Source organism: Herpailurus yagouaroundi, unplaced genomic scaffold (genome assembly GCF_014898765.1).
Source record: "Herpailurus yagouaroundi ecotype Mexico unplaced genomic scaffold, PumYag 139, whole genome shotgun sequence".
Lineage (NCBI taxonomy): Eukaryota > Metazoa > Chordata > Mammalia > Carnivora > Felidae > Herpailurus > Herpailurus yagouaroundi.
Genome location: NW_024412394.1, coordinates 43,551,556 through 43,570,769, shown reverse-complemented (window position 1 = coordinate 43,570,769; position 19,214 = coordinate 43,551,556). Strand labels below are relative to the sequence as shown.

The following is a 19,214-nucleotide window of genomic DNA, read 5'->3' as shown; positions in this document are numbered from 1 at the left end:
GAGGATAATATCATTCAGAGAAGGCTGAAACAGTTAAATTGTTTTAGCAAAATTGGAACTTAGATTTAGCTTTGGATAATTACAAAGGGAAGAAGATCCTATCTTAGGAAGGGAAGAGATGCATGTAAGTATCTGGTTCAGGAAGAGAATGGTGTATTTTTGTGCAGTAAGTGAATTGGATGCACTGAACAAAGCTAAGTGTTAATGTTGAAATGTAGTGGAATTCAGATTTCAAATTATTATGAAAGTTCTTGAAATTTAGAAAGAGGTGTTTAGACTTGAAATAATAGAATGTCATATTTAAAGAAGGGGACTGGCTTTATGTAAGTAGTGCTTGAGGAAGGTGCATCAGAGAAGGAAGAAGAGGCAAGAGTGTTGCACCCAGGGTGACCATAGTAGAAAGGCCCTGGGGAAGGAAAAGAAAGAATGAAGACAAGACATATGGTGAGGGTGTCTGTGTGTGTGCCGGAGAACCCCCTGCATGTTTCATACAGAGTTACTAGTCAGGTAATGCCCAGATAAAAATTGACAGAGCGGGATGAAGGTTGAATTTGTGAAATGCAGACATCACTGAGAGAATTGCAGTTGTCTTACTGAGATAATCCTGCTGTTGTGACTTCACTGTTGTATAGAAGACATCCAGCTGCTTGATTTTCCTTACATGGGAGATAGAGTAGGTAAAAACAAAAGCCACGGGAAGGTCAATATAATGATAAGCTGTGTAGATGGCAATTTTTTGTGTTTCAGAGGGTTCCTTCACTATTAAGATCTACCCTTCAATGTTGAAATGTTTGCGAATTAATGCTCCAAATGTACATTTATAACAAGGCACATAAGCAGCTAAAATAGCAAATGCCTCAAAACATTTTAAAAATTACTCAAATAGCTATCACCTTTATAAATGTCCATGGCTTATTTATATAATAAAATTAATAGCTCAGGATGAGAGAAGAGCTTAGGGAATAAAATTTATGAAGAAAAAGAACATTTTTCTTTGACTTTACATATAAGACATAGATTTAGTTTAATTTAGATGTGCTATAAAAAATAAATGGAAATACTATGTTATTTTCAACCTCTTCTTTTCTTTCGAGAGAGAGAGTGCAAGTGAGCAAGGGGTAGAGAGAGAGGGAGAGAAGTGGGACTCATGCTCACCCAAAGTGAGGCTCGAGCTCACCCACAGCAGGCCTCCTGCTCACTGGAAGCGGAACTCAGCTCAGCCAATGCAGGGCTCAAACTCACAAACCGTGATTTCATGACCTAAGGCAAAGTCAGATGCTTAACTGACTGAGCCACCCACACATCTCTGGATGAAAATCATAAGTAGCAACTCCCTGGGTCTAAATATCTTTAATGAAACCTGGAAAGCATTATATACATTATTATTCAGATCATATCTAAGTTATATGACTATGTTGCTGTCCTAAAATATCTTCTGAAAATATATAATTAAAAAAATTTTTTTAATCTTTATTTTGGGAGAGAGCGTGTGAGCAGGGGAGGAGCAGAGAGAGAGGGAGACAAGAATCAGAAGCAGGCTCCAGGCTCTGAGCTGTCAGCACAGAGCCGGATGTGGGGCTCGAACTCATGAACTGTGAGATCATAACCTGAGCCGAAGTCGGATGCTTAAAGAACTGAGCCATCCAGGCGCCCCATATTCTGAAAATATTTTTAAAATATATGCAGGCCAACTGGCTTTACCTGTTTAAAGGACACATTTATAAAAATATACATTATCAGCGATAGATAAAAGTACCTCTGTTTATTATAGTATGATAAATAGAACAATCTCAAATATGTGTTTGAAGTATTTGGACTTTGGAAATTTGGTTTTAATTTAAAAAGCAAAGTTACCATTTTCTGCAGTATTTGTTTATCTTTCTTATCTTAAATCAGAGCCAGCTAACCCAGTGATACCAAGTTGCCTTCTTCAAAACAGCATAACCTATTGACCCTTTGCGATTAGACATGGAAAATTTGACAAAGATCATGTCTTTATGGGATATGCAAAAATAATTTTCACCCACTTCTCAAATGTATTTATTTTTAGGGCAGTTCTTTAAGAGCTGCATAATATAGGTGAACAGAAATGTAAAAAGATCTCAAAAGTATATTTAAAATTTTTTTTCAGTTTATTTATTTATTTTGAGAGCACAAGTAGGGGAAGGGCAGAGAAAGGGGGAGAGTCTCAAGCAGACACTGTGCTGTCAGCATAGAGTCCGGTGCGGGGCTCAAACTCGCAAAACTGGGATCATGATCTGAGCAGAGAAATCAGTCAGATGTTCAACTGATTGAGCCACCCAGGTGCCCCTCAAAAGTATATTTTAAAATATGTTCTGCACTATAGCATAGTGGAAAAACATTGTACTAGAGGTTAACATACCTGGTTTCTGGCTCTTTGGTATTAACCAGGTAAATACCTCAGGCAGATGATTTCAATTCTCTGATCTTAATTTCCTAATCTATACTATAAGAGGGATGGACTAAATATATTCTAAATTCCCCTTCAAAAATACTATGACTCTGTAAAACTCTTGATGATAATAGTATTGATAGCTACAATTTGTTGAGGATTTGTAATATACTAGGAACTATGGTTAAGTACTTTGCATATCATTTTATTGAATCATAGATTTATTCAATTAACTAATGTTTATTCATTGTATACTATGTGCCAAATGCTGTGCTTGGTGCTGGTGCACAGTAGTGAACAAAACAGTGGGATCCTATTTTTATGCACCTCTTCTGTAAAGTATCTTTATTCTTCCCATTTTACAAATAAGAAACAGAAAATTTAATTTGTCCGTTTATTTAAGGTCAAATGACTGACATTTTCCCAAGGCTCCATGGAAATAATGAGTATAGCAGTTTATAGAAAATCTAATAAATTGTGTCTCATGAGATTGGTTTTGCTTAAATTCATATAATGGCCATGAGTCACAGAACAAGGATGTTAGATGTGTTAATTTCACACAGATCTCAAATAAATTAGAAATAAAATCTCCTCATGATTAAAATGTATGACTCCTAGATATTCAAGGTGATTGGAAAGAAATACACAAAATTCATTGAGTCTAGTGGAAGATTACCAGGTAAAAGAAGTAGCAGACTGGACTTGGCATATTTCAAAAATGGTAGAACAATATCCAGTGGTTAGGTTGCTAAAGAGGATAGTTCAACATTGCTCTGAAAGTAGGATGTGTGAAAATTGCTGTGAAAATGGTGCCAAGATACATAAAGTAAACATCAAAGCATTTGGAGGATACTTAGCAGTCATGCATTATTTAACTAGGGCACTCCCAAAATCATGCTCAAAGTGGATGGTACTGGTTTCAAAGCTTCTCTCAGTTTCACTTTGAGCTCCTAATTCCCTGTGTCTTCCCACTCACCACAAAAGTTATTTGACTCTTTATGTGCATATCGTCTCTTCTCTCTTCACTAACCAATTAATCGTATATATGTATTTTTTAAAAAATAGTTTAAAAATACATATCAACTTTATTTCTTCCCTCCACTCTTCCACACTTAAGATCATATAAAATCTCTTACATGTATATTCAATTTATGGTTTTTGATAGCTTAATATTTCATTACATAAGTAGAGACTTCTACTTCAGAAGTAGCGACCAGGAACTGTGCCCCTGGATTTTCAAACATCTATTAATAGATACTTTTTTTTTTCTTTTCTAGGCTATTGTGGTGACTGATGGAGAGCGTATTCTTGGCTTGGGAGACCTTGGCTGTAATGGAATGGGCATCCCTGTGGGCAAGCTGGCACTGTATACAGCCTGTGGAGGGATGAATCCTCAAGAATGTCTGCCTGTTATTCTGGATGTGGGAACAGAAAATGAGGTAAACAATTTAAGTCTATAAGACAGATGAATACCTTAAAATATAGCACCAATTCTTGCGTTTTGAGCTTTTTTCAAGAAGTTCATGAAATTCATTCTTTTCTGTCTAGTTCTCCCTCCCTCCTCAAACTCTTCCCCTAAGTCTTATAAGAAAATTATTCTTTCTCTTTTCCCTTTTTCTTCCCCTTCTCTATAACAAGATTAATCCTTTACTAGCTCTTTAGTGTTTAGTATCCTTTGATGAACATTCACACCACTATTCTACAGAGTATATGTTTTACTTTAGGAGATCATAGTTACTTTTTAAAATTATTGATTCCATACTATGCAGGAACTAATCCCAAAGGATTTACTAAGTTTAATCAGTGTGAAATGTAGTTTTAAAAGTCTGTTTAAACCTGTAGTAGATGATTTGGAATTTAGTGTTTCTCATTCCTGGATCAGTATTTTAGAATCTTAAAGTGTATATCAGTACACATTTTTGTTCATCCTTTGTTGCTAATAGTTAGATTCATTTATAGTGATACATACTAGAAATTAAAGGTAGAATATGTACAGTTTTTATAGTTGTTTTCTTCCCTTCTAAAGCAATTAACCCGTTAGTAATATATTATATTAGCTTGAACAGTTTTTATATTCATTAATAGAGAAAGTTATAATTTTTAACTTCCTACATATGTGAATGTTCATTTAACCTTTTATAAAGGAAATATTTTTGTTTTAAGTTTTATTTATTTATTTTGAGAGAGAGAGAAAGAGAGCACAAGCAGGCGAAGGGCAGAAAGAGAGAGGGAGAGAGAGACTCCCAAGCAGGCTCTGTGCTGTCAGTGTGGGAGATTGCCCAAAGCTGACTTTCAGGCTTGATAGTTCACTAAAAGGACTCAGATCTCACTGAAAGCTATTATAGTCACAATATAATGTATTATAGAGACAGGATATAGATTAAAATCAGTGAAAGGAAGAGATGCATAAGACAGAGTCTCAGGGTTCCAAATGTGAAGATTCTATTTTCCTTTCTGTGGAGTCAGGACAAGTTACCCTGTGGTATTAATGTGTAAGATTGATATGTAACCCCCACTGTTCAGAGTTTTTATTTGGGCTCTATTACCTAGACATGATTGATTGATTGATTGCCCCTGTGAACTCGGGCACCTGTTCGACCGATTACATTTGGACCAAAGTCGCCCACCCCAAGTCACATGGTAATTTTTTCTGGTGTGGTCAGTCTCCACCTTGTGACAGTTAGTTGGGGCTCCTAGGCTGTTAAGTAAAATGGTCAGGCTCTATCCAAAATGGTTGAATGCTTGTGAATCATGTCACAGATTTATGTAAACAATAGACAAAAATATAAGAGACAAACACACAAAAGGAAAAATAGGTCTAAATTTTAATGTTAAATTAAGTAGAATTCAGTTTTAAACTCATATAAGATTATGGATTTGATCATTCAAACTTTTAAGGAAATGTAGCTCCTGTACTCTATAAAATGTTCCAGAGTATATTAAAATTCATAGCTTCACATTTCATTTTGAAAGGAACATAACCTTGATATCCAAACCTGGTAAAAAAGAAAAATAGCACATAACAAGAAACTGATAATTTGGCTCATGTTTACCCATGTTCCTACCTTTACCACTTTCTAGGTGTGTACTCTTGAAAAAGTTACTGAACTCTTCAGTGCTTCAGTTTCCTTTGTAAAATGAGTACCTGCTTATAGAGTTACCACAATTTAATACTCTTAGAGTGTTTATGATTGTGATTAACATTTTGTAAGTACTTATTAAATGTTAGTTTTATGAATATAGATGCAGGAACAAAAATCTTTCATAAAATACTGGCAAACTGAATCCTGCAGAATACTTTTAATGTCAAAAATTATTCAAACTATTAGCAACATCATAATCCATGGTGCTATATTAGAGGAATTCCTTTAAAGTTATCAAGACACTTGTTATCACTGTTCTCTTTGATTATTCAGAAAGTACTAGCCTTTGCAATAAGACAAGAAAAACAAAGGTGATAGTTTCCTGGAAAAGACACAGTTTTCATTACTATAGGTAGTATGTTTATTGATGAAAACCAAGAAAATCAAGTAAAAATTATCATGACCAAATTAGAGCCCTCAGTAAAGTGATTGCTTGTAAAATAAATATTTTCTTTTAATGTTTGTTTATTTTTGAGACAGAGAGAGACAGAGTATGAGTGTGGGAGGGGCAGAGGGAGAGGGAGACACAGAATCCAAAGCAGGCTACAGGCTCCAGGCTGGCAGCACAGAGCCCAATGCGAGGCTTGAACTCATGGACCATGAGATCATGACTTGAGCCAAAGTCAGACGCTTGACTGACTGAGCCACCCAGGCGCCCCATGCTTATAAAATAAATGTTAAAACTCAACAGCTTTTCTAAGTATTTGTAATAACTAATCAACAAAAATTGTTCCATTTGAAATAGCAACAATGTTTATTCTGCTAATGTTATATGGTATTCAAAATTTTAAGCAAAGAAATCGTGATATTTGATTTGGTTCATCAGAAGAATGATTTTTTTTTTTTAAGTATACATCTGTCTTCTTTTTTTCCAAAAACTAATAGAGGTATGTTTTATTTATTAAGCAGAATATATTTTGTTTTTTAGTTAACTTTTTCATAATTTTATTCACTTTTGGGACACGTATCAACTGTATTTTGTTAACAATAAAGCACTTATATATCAGGAAGAATAGAAGCCATTTAGATTCTAGATTAACTTTTCTGTTGCTTAAAATAGATAGAAATGCTCCAACACATGATTTTATTTTTCTGTTAGCTATTGGAGTTCAAAATCTGTTAGTAACACTCTAACTTATGAGCAATATAACCTGAATTTTTATGTTTATAGCTCTTAATTAATATACATTGGAGAATAGTGAGATATTTAGATTGAGATGAGTTGCTAACTCTTAATGTTCTTATTTAATTCATTCTGACCCTTTTTTCTTTTTCTTTTTACTGCTGCTTTACTGAGAAGACAAAATTCACTACGATATGACAGTGTAAAATATAATGAAGTTTTTATGTTGCTGCTTTATGTTCCACTTTCACATGTGGAAAATTGTTTGCTGTGAAAATATTCCTGTGATAAAGACTTTTGTTTTTCCCTGTGGTAAAAGCTTTTAATCTTCTGTCTTTTGTGAATCTCTGTCCAGTTTGGCACCTCATGGTAAAAATATACAAACAATTGATAAAATAACTTACTTCCTTATCCAGAATAATGTAGGAAAGTTTGAGAACTAGATCCGTTTTTATAAATTATAAATTATAAATGTTTCGTCTTTTATTATAAATGCCTATATTGAGTAGTAATGAAAACAGGAAAGAAATTAGGAGTCCATTGATAAGACATTCTTCACTTGGTATAAATCATACTCACCTGACTTCTTAAATCTCTGCAGCTTTCACATAAAGAAGGTTTAAAGATCAAAGACAGTAATGGAGTGCCTGGCTGGTTCAGTTGGGAGAGCATGTGACTCTTGATCTCGAAGTTATAAGTTCAAGCCCCATGTTGGATGTAGAATATTACTTAAAAATAGAATCTTAAAAAAAAAAAAGAACAAAGACACTGAAACTGAGCCATAAAAGTGCTTGGCTAAAAAATACTCTTTTTCTTTAGGTTAATAAAGCAAAGCATTCATTTAGTCAAGATATATGTATATCTGTCTTATTTTTCATCCGTTACTTTATAGATCACATTTTCTTTATGTTCCTTGTGAAACAGTTGCTGTGTACAATTTACTTCAAGTAAATTTTCTTCAGTTGTCTTTTAACAGCATCCCATATTCAGTTTCTTTTTAAGTCATTATTGCAAAATCTTTTTGTAGTAATCATGTTTATTATTTGTCTATTTTTCTTATATAAGTGACCAATATCAAAGTTTGCTATTTGACTAAAGATGTGAGTAGATGTTCCTTGTGTCCCCTACATGCTGATCTAGGTTTTATTAGGTCTTGAAAACTGCTTCATGTATTACGTGGTGTATTTTCTAGGGCTACCAAAACAGTATTACAAACTGGGTGGTTAACCAGTAGAAATCTATTTTCTCAGGGTACTGAAGGCTAGAAATCCAAGATCAAGGTGTTGACAGGGTTAATTTCTTCTAAGGTCTCTCTTCTTGGCTTTTCTTCCTCTGGTTTTTCTCCAGTGTCTTCACGTGGTCTTTCCTCTGTGTGCATCTGTGGTCTAATATTTTCTTATAAGAACACTAGTTATATTGGATTATGACCCACCCTAATGACCTCATTTAACTTAATTACCTCTTTAAAAGACTCCATTTCCAAATATATTCTGAGGTGTTGGGAGTTAGGACTTCAATATACGGTTTTGGTGAGGACACAATTTGGCCCATAACATTTGGTCACTCTTAAAGAGGGCATGGGCACTTGTTTTTTGCATAGTTATTCTTTATTTATGAAATCATTGCTCTAGGTCTCAGATTTCTGATTCAGGTTTTATGTTTCGTTTGCCCTTCGGTTCATGTTTACAGTGTATCTAGATCTAGAATCCTTACTGGAACTTGAACTCACAAAGTCGAAGCCTTCTTGCATTCAGAAAATTCCCCCTTGTCTTCCAGAAACTGCTCTTCATATTTGGCATGAATCAGCTATAATGGAGAGAAACTGAAGAAAAAACTTACAGACCTTATGCCATATATAGCTGCCATGTATCTTTTAGCCCTTGCACAGACACTAGTGTTGGTGCTAAAATGTGGTTTTAATGTGTTAGTTTTCTATTGCTACCGTAAAAAGTTATTACAAACTTAATGCCTTAAACAATACAAATATATTACATTATAGTTCTATAGGTCAAAAGTCTGACACAAATCTCAAAATCTCAAAAATCATTAAAGGTGTCTACAGGACTGTGTTTCATATCCTGTCTTTTCCAGCTTCTAAAGACTGCCTCCATTCCTTGGTTCATGTTACTCTTTTTCCATTTTCAAGCTAGCAATGTAGTGTCTTTCTGGCTTTACTTCCATTGTCACATCTCTTTCTCTGACTATAGCCAGGAAAGATTTTTCAATTTTCAAGACTCACCCTTAATCACATCTCCAGTCCTTTTTGCTACATAAGGTAACATGTTTACTGTTCTAAGAATAGGGGAACTCATTATTCTGCCTACCATTGGGTCCCAGATAGAATGTCATTTGTCCCTCCACCCTCCTTCATTTCTGTCTTCTTCCTTTCATATTATGGGATTGCTTGTCACTTCAGACAAGTGATCCTGCACTGGAATGAACACTAATCATTACAGTAAAGCCAGAGGAAAGAAGATCGCTCAGTTTCCAGGCTTTCGGTTTGTAGTGTCACATGCTTACTTTTTGTGGTCTCTTTTTATCTCATCCTCTCTAAATTAGATGATAATGGATGGTATCAAGAATTTCTTTATTTTTGGGGCGCCTGGGTGGCGCAGTCGGTTAAGCGTCCGACTTCAGCCAGGTCACGATCTCGCGGTCCGCAAGTTCGAGCCCCGCGTCGGGCTCTGGCCTGATGGCTCAGAACCTGGAGCCTGTTTCCCGATTCTGTGTCTCCCTCTCTCTCTGCCCCTCCCCCGTTCATGCTCTGTCTCTCTCTGTCCCAAAAATAAATAAACGTTGAAAAAAAAAATTAAAAAAAAAAAAAAAGAATTTCTTTATTTTTTGAGATACTAAACCAATGCCTTGGAAATGAAATGAGGTGTCTTCAGTTTGGTTTATATGCACTAAAACTATCAGGAAGTTCTTGAAGTTTGTGATCTATTTAGGAATACCCATTATATAAACTAAAATAGGACAAAATATTTACTTGAGACAGAAACCTTTGGGGAAGTAGAATACTTTTATTTTAACTTAATAATATAAATTTGAAATTGGTGGTTCTCAATATATGTTCCATGAAGCAACTACTTCAGAATTACCAGGGGTGCATGTTAAGAATGCAAAATCCTGGGGTGCCTGGGTGGCTCAGTTGGTTGAGCATCTGACTTCTGCTCAGGTCACGGTCTCATGGTCCATGGGTTTGAGCCCTGTGTTGGGCTCTGTGCTGACAGCTCGGAGCCTGGAGCCTGCTTCGGATTCTGTGTATCCCTCTCTCTCACTGCCCTCCCCTGTTCATTCTCTGTCTCTCTCTCTCAAAAATAAATAAAACATTAAAAAAAAAAAAAGAATGCAGAATCCTGGGCCCTGCTTCAGATTTACTGAATCACAGTCAGATTTTAATCACTTTTACTTCTACCACGTTTTAAAATTTGTGCCAGCTCATATGCATGCTGACATTTAAAGTATTGCTTTTATGCAATATTTAAAATTTTATGTCTCAGACTCTTGACTGAATGTTGGCAGTTGGTTTGCTTAATTGTACTGATGATATGAGCCAGCAAAATAGCTAAAATTATATACTATTTACAGAACCTGATTTTTTCATTTGAAAATGAGTAAATAACAACAAAGAAAATGATTATCTATATATTATAAATAAAACTTAAAAACAAATGCTAAAGTGGGGAGTGTTCATACCATTACAGATAAATATTGATAATATTCTGAATATTTAGAGAACACTTTGAAGTCAATAAGAAAATGTCAAATGTGAAATGTAAAAATTGCCTAGGGACATATGGGCATAGATAATTTACAAATGAAGAAATAAAAATGATCAATAAACTTATAAAAAAACATTTAACAGTATTAGAAGAAAAATACAAATGAATGCTACTTGACAACATTTTATATATACAAATATATGTATTTTTATATATTTAATATTTGTGTATTTAATATATATTTATATGTATATTTATATATATATATATACACACACACACACACACACATATTTATGGAAAGATAATACTTTTACTTGAAGCTGCAACAAAATAGATATACAGACAGTTCCTGACTTATGATGGTTTGGCTTAGGATTTTTGGATTTCACATTGGTGCCAAAGCTATATGCATGCAGTACAAACCATACTTCACATTGTGAATTTTGATCTTTTCCCAGGCCAGTGGTATGTGGTATGATCTTCTGTCTCTCTTGTGATGCTGGGCAGAGGCAGCCATCTGCAGCTCCCAGTGAGCCACACGGTCACGAGGTTAAACAGCCAATACGCTTACATTCTGTACCCAGACAGCCATTCTATTCTTCAGTGGAGTATTCAAGAAATTAAATGAGATATCCAGCACATTGTTATAAAATAGGCTTTTTGTAGATGATTGTGCCCAAGTGTAGACTAATATAAGTGTTCTGAGCACATTTAAGGGAGGCCAGACTAAGCTATGCTTTTCATAGGTTAGGTGTATTAAATGCATTTTCAAGATATTTTCAATTTATGATGGGTTTATTGGGATGTAAGTCTATCATAAGAAAGATCTGTACTTATGTGTCATTGGGTGGAGATGTTAATTTGTTCATCCTTTCTAGGAGGCCAGAATTTGAATACAGATCACAAGTTTTTAAAGTGTTCATCTAATGACCTGAAAACTCCTCATGATATATTCTATGTGAAAAGGGGTTATAAAACAGTCTATGATATTGTCATACATTTGGAGAGATAATATTCTACATGCATAGACATAAAGAAAAGGACCTAGAAGAATATGCATCAAGATACTAGTAGTCAGTAGAGATTATTGATATTCTTTGTTTCTAATTTTACTTTTCAGTGTTCTCAAATTTTCTGATAGGCAAACATTGCCTTTGTAATGAAAAAAGAATCCTTAAAATATTAAGAAACTTTTTTTCTGACTACCAGATTTTTGTAACTTGTTGGAAAAAATCTGAATACAGAATATTTAGGGTGTTCACAGGATAAAAATCATTAAATTTAGGATATGTCCACAGATACAGGATGCCTGGCAACCCTAAACACACACTAACGTGTATTTAGGAATGAAAAATAAATTATTTTTTTGATTCTTAAGAAAATATTTTTTAATTCTCCATCTCCATATTGGAAAGGCAGGAATGTGAGAGATCAGAACAAGGTGAAAGTTGATAATGATTTCTGTTAGCATTAAATAAATGAATACTTAGAATAAAAATTTCCAAGTTTCCAGAAATGGGATATTGTTAATGAGTAATTAGCTTCACCAGTGTATTCCCTCCTTCTCTCCTTTTTGGAACTCTATTTCCATATGTTTTGTCTTTTACTGTTTTTCCCCTACTCTTTTTCCTTCTTTCATGCTTATAAGTCGTTAGTGACACCACATGTATTGTATGTGACATCTCTTGCTAAAGAAAGTCTAACCTTTTTTAAGTGTTTGCTTAATATCAAGTCTTTCATTTATTCTCCATCAAAGATGTATTAAATGTTTACTTATGGCCATAAGAAGTTTTTAATACAATGAATTAATATCACTTGTATGCCAAGCTAGTTGGTCTATGGAGCCATTATCAAAATTGGGTAATCTTGTTAAATTGTTTTGTGTAGATACTAATTTTTTTGGTCAGAAAGCTCTCCATGAATGCACTCAAGCCTTAATTGTCATGACATTTTTTAAAAATAGTAACTTTTGACAAGGACATTATGACTGGAAGAATTTTATAACTTCCTGGTTTAATTCAAAAGCTTTATCTTGTTTATAAATCTTCATAATTGACCCTTCATTGTAGTCAGACTTCTTTATGATATATACTTTAATTATTAGCATGGGAAAGAATGAGAGAAAAGAGAAGAGGGGACGTGTAACATCTTTTCTCAATTGTGTTCTTTTTCTAATTCACATTTTCGAAGTCCAAATATATTCCACACATGGAGAAGGTATTTTAATTCTGGCAGCCATTAGTAGCTCATTGGCACTTCAACCTCAGCTTTTAAGAAGCCTGCCAGTAGATTGTTTAAAGTTTTCAGGCCTCACAAAACAGCTGGGCTTTACAACAGCACTGTTTTAGATTTTACATTTCATCTGAAATACATTTATATGATTAAATATGTTAACTTCCAGCTAGTTGGAAAGCCTTAACTCATGGTTGTGTAGTATAAGTAGGATGACCACATAATCTGTTGGCCAAACCCACTGAAAGAGGATGCTGTTAATAACTATACTAGGATAATAGGTATGAACTGGGCTGTAATTTCTGTTGACTTTTAGCAAATCCCAGCTCAGATGATTCAGATGGTTAACCTTTTAACATCACAACACCTGCAAAAACATATCATTTATCCATAATAAACCACATCCAAATTTAGTGACTTCTAACAATTACTATTTTATTAATGTTATTGATTCACTGGGATTGGTAGGAAGGCCAGGATGCTTATCACAGCCTTTTTCCATCTAGATTCTCATCCTTCACAAATTGTTTACATTCTACATGTAAAATATGCACATCTCCATCCTAGGTTCCCAGAAGTTTCATCCCACAACAACAGCAGGCCCAAAGTTCAGGATCCTGTCATCTAAATCAGGTCTAGATGCAAATGAAGCTTCTTGTGTTTTATTCCTTGGTGTGGCTGCTCTTAGCTATTCAGTGGTGAGGCAGGAACAGAATAACCATAATCAACACTTCGATTCAAAATGGGAGGAATAAGAATCATATTACTCTCAGTGGCTCATGGCAATTTTGAATTGCCACTGGACACATGTTGCCAGGCTGCCTACCTAGGGGGAGGGCATATTTTTTGAAGGGGGCCTAGTTGTGTTTCCTAAGAGTGGTTCTGTAGTTCATTGTTCTTTTAGGCTTTTGGATCTGAGTCTGAGCTCTTGGCGTTGTCCTTTGAGCTATCCCTCCTTTTCCATAAGAAATGGCCATGTTGCAGCTGAATAGCTTTCTCTGTCTGCTCTCTGCCTGTGGAAAGTTGGGGGCCCAGAGAAGTATTTTCATTTTGGAGTGTCTCTGTTCCAAATCGTCCAAATAGTACAGTACCCTAAAAAATTTTTTGAAGACTTTTTATATGAGACTGTCTACTTCATTAAGGAAAGGACTTACTCATAATTCTTTTCAAAACAGACCTTCTCCTGACACTGGCTGCCATATCAGAATTCTGCAGAACCAGTTCTTTTTATCTAGTCAAGATGATCTGTTAGGCTCCAATTTAAATCAGAGTTTTCCACAAAAGGTGTGCTAACTACACAGTTGAATCTTTAACTGCAGGCCTTATTTTACTTTGGAAATCTTTCACAAGCAAGTCTTGTGTCCTCTGTATTCTCTTTAAATTTTGCTCACAAGCTAAACATTTCCTTATTTACCTCATCTCTGTTTTGACTTTATCATACAGCTAAGAGAAGCCAATTTACATATTCAGCATTCTGCCCGGGTATCTCCTTAGCCAGATTCACAAGTTCTTTAGGTATATCGTCTGTGTTTCAGGTTACAGAAGATGACAGTTTTTCCATTGTTTCACTATAACATGACATAGAATGCAATTTTCTTTCTAGTCCACAAAAGCAGTTTGTCTTTTTAAATTTGTTTCAGCAATATTTTGTAGCTTCTAGTGTATAGGGCTTACACACATTCTCTGAAATATATCCCTGTGAATTTTATGTTTTGGAATGCTATTGTAAATGAGGTTATATATTTTATTTCATTTTCAACTGGTCATTGCTAGTATATAGAGATATAGTTGATTTGTGTATGTTGATCTTAGATCTACTGTGTTAAATTCACATATTTTTTTTCTAGTGGGTTATTTTGTGTGTATAGATTTCTAAGTATTTTCCATGTACGTGATCATGTATGTACAAATAAAAACAGTTTACTTTTTTCTTTCCAGCCTATATTCCTATGTTTTCTTTTTCTTGCCTTATTGTAACGGCTTGGGTCTCCAGTATAGTGTTGAATAGTGATAGTAGATATCTTTGCTTATTTCCAGTCTTAGGGGAATAGCATCCAATCTTTCACTGTTAAATATATTATTAGCTGTGGTTTTTCCACAGATGCCCTCTATTAGGAAACATCCTAATAGAGGAAGGTTGAGGAAGTTCCTACCTTACTGTTCCTACTTTACTGAGAGCTTTTGTTATGTATGCATTTTATACATTGAAAAAATTGATCTCATAAAAAACACTATTACTTATACCAAAACTTGAACAGAGTAAACTTGAGCTTTGTAAAATTTAAAAAGTTTAAGAAAACTTTAGTTAAGGCTAAAAATTTATTTTTAATATCAGCCAGTTAATATATTAAAACTGTAATTAAAATGCTTGTTGATGATTTTACTTTCAAAAACAAAATAAATCTAAGAAAAGAATTGGTATCTTTCCATTTCCTAAACTAATGTAATACTTCAAAATTCAGTATTATTTTTCTATATGATAAACTTTGCCTGTAAAGTCTGAATTGAAGTCTTCTAATTAGCACTACTGAGAGATTTTAATTCCTTTTATTATCCCCAAAATAAGGCAGAATGTTTTAATGTCTAGTAATTACTTTTCTTATTTGACATATGAATACTGTAGATATGTAATACTAATAAAATATAATACTCTGTAGGTGAATTCTGCCTCAGTATGGAAAGATTTTATTTCCATTTCTAAGCTCAGAAAGTATGAATGATATACCTATAATTATTTCTATATCTATGGTAACTTTTTTTTTTTTAATAGGATTTACTTAAAGATCCGTTGTACATTGGGCTACGGCAGAGAAGAGTGAGAGGTCCTGAATATGATGACTTTTTGGATGAATTCATGGAGGCAGTTTCTTCCAAGTACGTATAATCTTTATTTATCTTTATTTGAATTGAATTTCAAAAATTTAAAGATAACCTAACATAATAAACTACACAAGTATCCAAGTTTGGTGTAGTGTGTTTAGTAATTGGAAGGGATTTGTTTGAAATGCGGGCGCACGCACACACACACATACACTGTCATGGTTATTAGTGACTAAATGATAAAGTCATGTATCTGTCTCAAAAAAGATTGTCTCTGGGGGAGCCTGAGTGGCTCAGTGCCTTAAGTGTCCCACTTCAACTCAGGTCATGATCTCGAGGTTGGCGAGTTTGAACCCCGCATTGGGCTTCGTGCTGACAGCTCAGAGCCTGGAGCCTGCTTTGGATTCTGTGCCTCCATTTCTCTCTGCCCATCCCCCGCTTACACTCTGTCTTTCTCTCTCAAAAATAAACAAACATTAAAAAAAAAATTTTAAAAACTGTTGTCTCTGTTGCTATTCCTGAAGATACTTTTACAAAAATCTTTAGATCTTGTGGTTATTGAAATACATGATTATGGTGAAGGAGGCAGTAGTCAGTGACCAAATTACCTGAGCAAGACTTTCTGTGATTATTGGCAGTCTGTACTTCATTTCTGGCTGCTGATAAAATGTGATCTTTAGTCATCTTTGTGGGTGTATCTGACCCTTTTGTGGTAGGAGAAGCAGAGGAAGTGGGGAGCAAGTGTGAGTTAGTATAAGCCACAAGTCCAGAATGGTGTTTAAGAAACAGGACATCCAATCACAGTTCATGAGTCTCTGATTAAATCTACAGTATATGATTAAAGTGCACTACTGTATTTCACCTAGTTTCAATAGCACTTGATTGTGGGCCAAGTACTACTATAAAGTTTTCCATTTTTTTTTCTTTCAACAGAGAAATTTCCACCATAATTTAGTAATGTATTCTGCGATAATTTTGTCACACTAATGGACAGTCATCCCATTTGCTACTACCACAAAAACCAAGTACTATTTTATTTATTTATTTATTTATTTTTTTAAAATTCTTTTTTCAACGTTTTTATTTATTTTTGGGACAGAGAGAGACAGAGCATGAACGGGGGAGGGGCAGAGAGAGAGGGAGACACAGAATCGGAAACAGGCTCCAGGCTCTGAGCCATCAGCCCAGAGCCTGACGCAGGGCTCGAACTCACGGACCGCGAGATCGTGACCTGACTGAAGTCGGACGCTTAACCGACTGCGCCACCCAGGCGCCCCTCAAGTACTATTTTAAAACATATACGTTGCCTTGGTTTTTCATAGAAATAAACTCATCATTAGAATGAGCTGTAACTAGAGACATACTTCTGGGGTTTTTTTTAGTGTAAGGTTTAATTTTAAGAAGTTGTATGCAACAGCAGAAAGTGCTTTCATCAGCTTGCACAATATTTAGAATATATTGAGTCTCCTATTGCCCAAGGTTTCAAGGAAGAGTATATTTGCCAGTTAGCATGGGCTACTTTTTAAACACACATGCCTGATTTATTTATTGTTGTTATTAACTTACTTGGTTAAGCTGTACTTATTCATAGAAATAGTTGGAAAACTGTACAGTTTAAGCTCAAGATTGCATGGTACAGTTAATTCCAGTTAGATACTTAAGGGAACACTGATTTCTGCCAATCCCCCCCACCTCACCCAATACTATGTTGTATTTTTTTCTAGTAGTTTAATTTCTAGTAGTTTCTCATATATAATGTAATGTTTTGAAATTACCTGGAACTTTTTAGGTAGCAACACTAATCAGGAGATTATGTTAGGGGTGCCCAGCTAGCTCAGTTGGTGAAGCATGCAACTCTTGATCTCAGGGATTGTGAGTTTGAGCCCCACGTTGGGTGTAGAGATTACGTAAAAATAAAATTCTTTTTAAAAAACCCCAGAGGAGCACCTGGGTGACTCAGTTGGTTAAGTGTCTGACTTCGGCTCAGGTCATGATCTTACAGTTTGTGGGTTTGAGCCTTGCGTTCAGCTCTGTCCTAACAGCTCAGAGCCTGGAGCCTGCTTTGGATTCTGTGTCTCCCTCTGTCTCTCTGCCCCTCCCACACTCATGCTGTCTCCATCTCTCTCTCAAAAAATGCACTAACATTAAAAAAAAAACCCAAAACAGAGAGTATGTAGGGAACATTGTGCCACTATAAAAGAAGAGGAAAATGCTGTTCTTAGCATAATTGTTTTTATTGTCTATTTGAGTAAGTAGATTCTATCTTTATATACACGACTTCAGTATCCTTACAAAGAAACTGTTACACAAGTTTATGAACATAGTTTGTATGTCTTATATACTTAATATACATACTTAAATGCTGATGAAATAAAATAGAAATAATTCTATTAGAATCAGTGAGAAGCTTTCTGGAGAAAATGAGATATGAGCTAATTTTGAATGCTCTGTGTCAATATAGAGTCAGAAAAGCTTTTTTTAAAAAACAGTGAATGGAAGGATTACCTGAGATCTTTGATAAGGATATAGAGATTGATGAAAAGTCAATACTTTTAAATGCAGAGAGCACCTGTATATCAGGAATTCTATATGGGCTCTTCCCAGAGAAGAATCCCAAAGATTTTTCAAAAATATTTCTAGCATGTTGCTGCTTTGGTAAAAGTTTTCTAGAAGAGACACCAATTAAATTGGGAAATGGTTCTGAAGATAAGCCCAAGATTATTTAAAAAGAACATGTAACTTAAATTCAAGGTGGAAGATGACTGTTGCAAATTGACTTACTCAGGAACCAGTTTCCGAGATGGAGTTCATTAAGGAGTACCTTTGGAATGAACCCCTTTGCAAGGGAGGGGACATAAATAGGAGTGGATAAGAGAAGTTGAGCTGCAGTGTGGAACCACCAACAGCTTTGGATAACTTCATTGGAATCATCCTTGCATTCCAGTTAGATACTTAAGGGAACACTGATTTCTGCCAATCCCCCCCCACCTCACCCAATACTATGTTGTATTTTTTACTTATTACATTCTCAGGGTTGGGTGGGTCAATTTCAAATTCTGCCTCTTGACTTTCTTCACAACTATAGCTCTTTACCTCCTAGGCCAAGGACTTTATATGGGTGTTATGGCACTTACTAAGTCTGTTCTGATTATGCATTTGGGGACTGAGGAAATCAGTCTGTAGTCCTAATGGATGGACCCATTATGAACTAGACTTTGGTCAGGGCTTCATTTATTACTGGCTTCCAAACACCTCTACTCTAATGAGGAGGTTGACATTATATAGATGCTTTAGGTCTTCTGATATCACTGTCAACTCTGTGCCCTTGACATATTTGGGTATCCCCTGTCCCCAGAGCACAGTTACTGAATAAAGGGCTATAGGTTCCATTGGAGAAGGATTAAGGGAATTATTACCCTGTATTCTTGCCATGGTGTTGAAAGACCTTTCCCTCTGGATTTTTTTTAAGTTTATTTATTTATTTTGAGAGAGAGAGAGAGAGAGAGAGAGGGAGAGAGAGAATCCCAAGCAGGCTCCACACTGTGAGCATGGAGCCCACCATGGGCCTCCATCTCACGAGACACGAGAACATGACCTGATCCCAAATCACGAGTCAGATGCTTAACCAACTGAGCCACCCAGGCACCATCCATCCACCCCCCACCCACCAGGCTTCTAGATGGTTCTGAGTTAAAAAATTAGGTCAGGTTTGGAAACTGAGTGAGAGATTGTGACTTCACTGGGGCAGTTTCCCTCAG

General features: G+C 35.3%; 1 protein-coding gene across 1 annotated transcript in view; it reads left to right on the top strand.

Moving 5' to 3' along the window:
• The window catches only part of ME1 (malic enzyme 1), a 199,021-nt gene that overhangs the window by 79,468 nt on the left and 100,339 nt on the right, over positions 1-19,214 (top strand). Inside the window, exons 5-6 of the mRNA XM_040474057.1 lie at positions 3,691-3,852; positions 15,407-15,510. Coding sequence (XP_040329991.1) covers positions 3,691-3,852; positions 15,407-15,510 — 266 coding nt within the window. The remainder of the gene's footprint in view (positions 1-3,690; positions 3,853-15,406; positions 15,511-19,214) is intronic.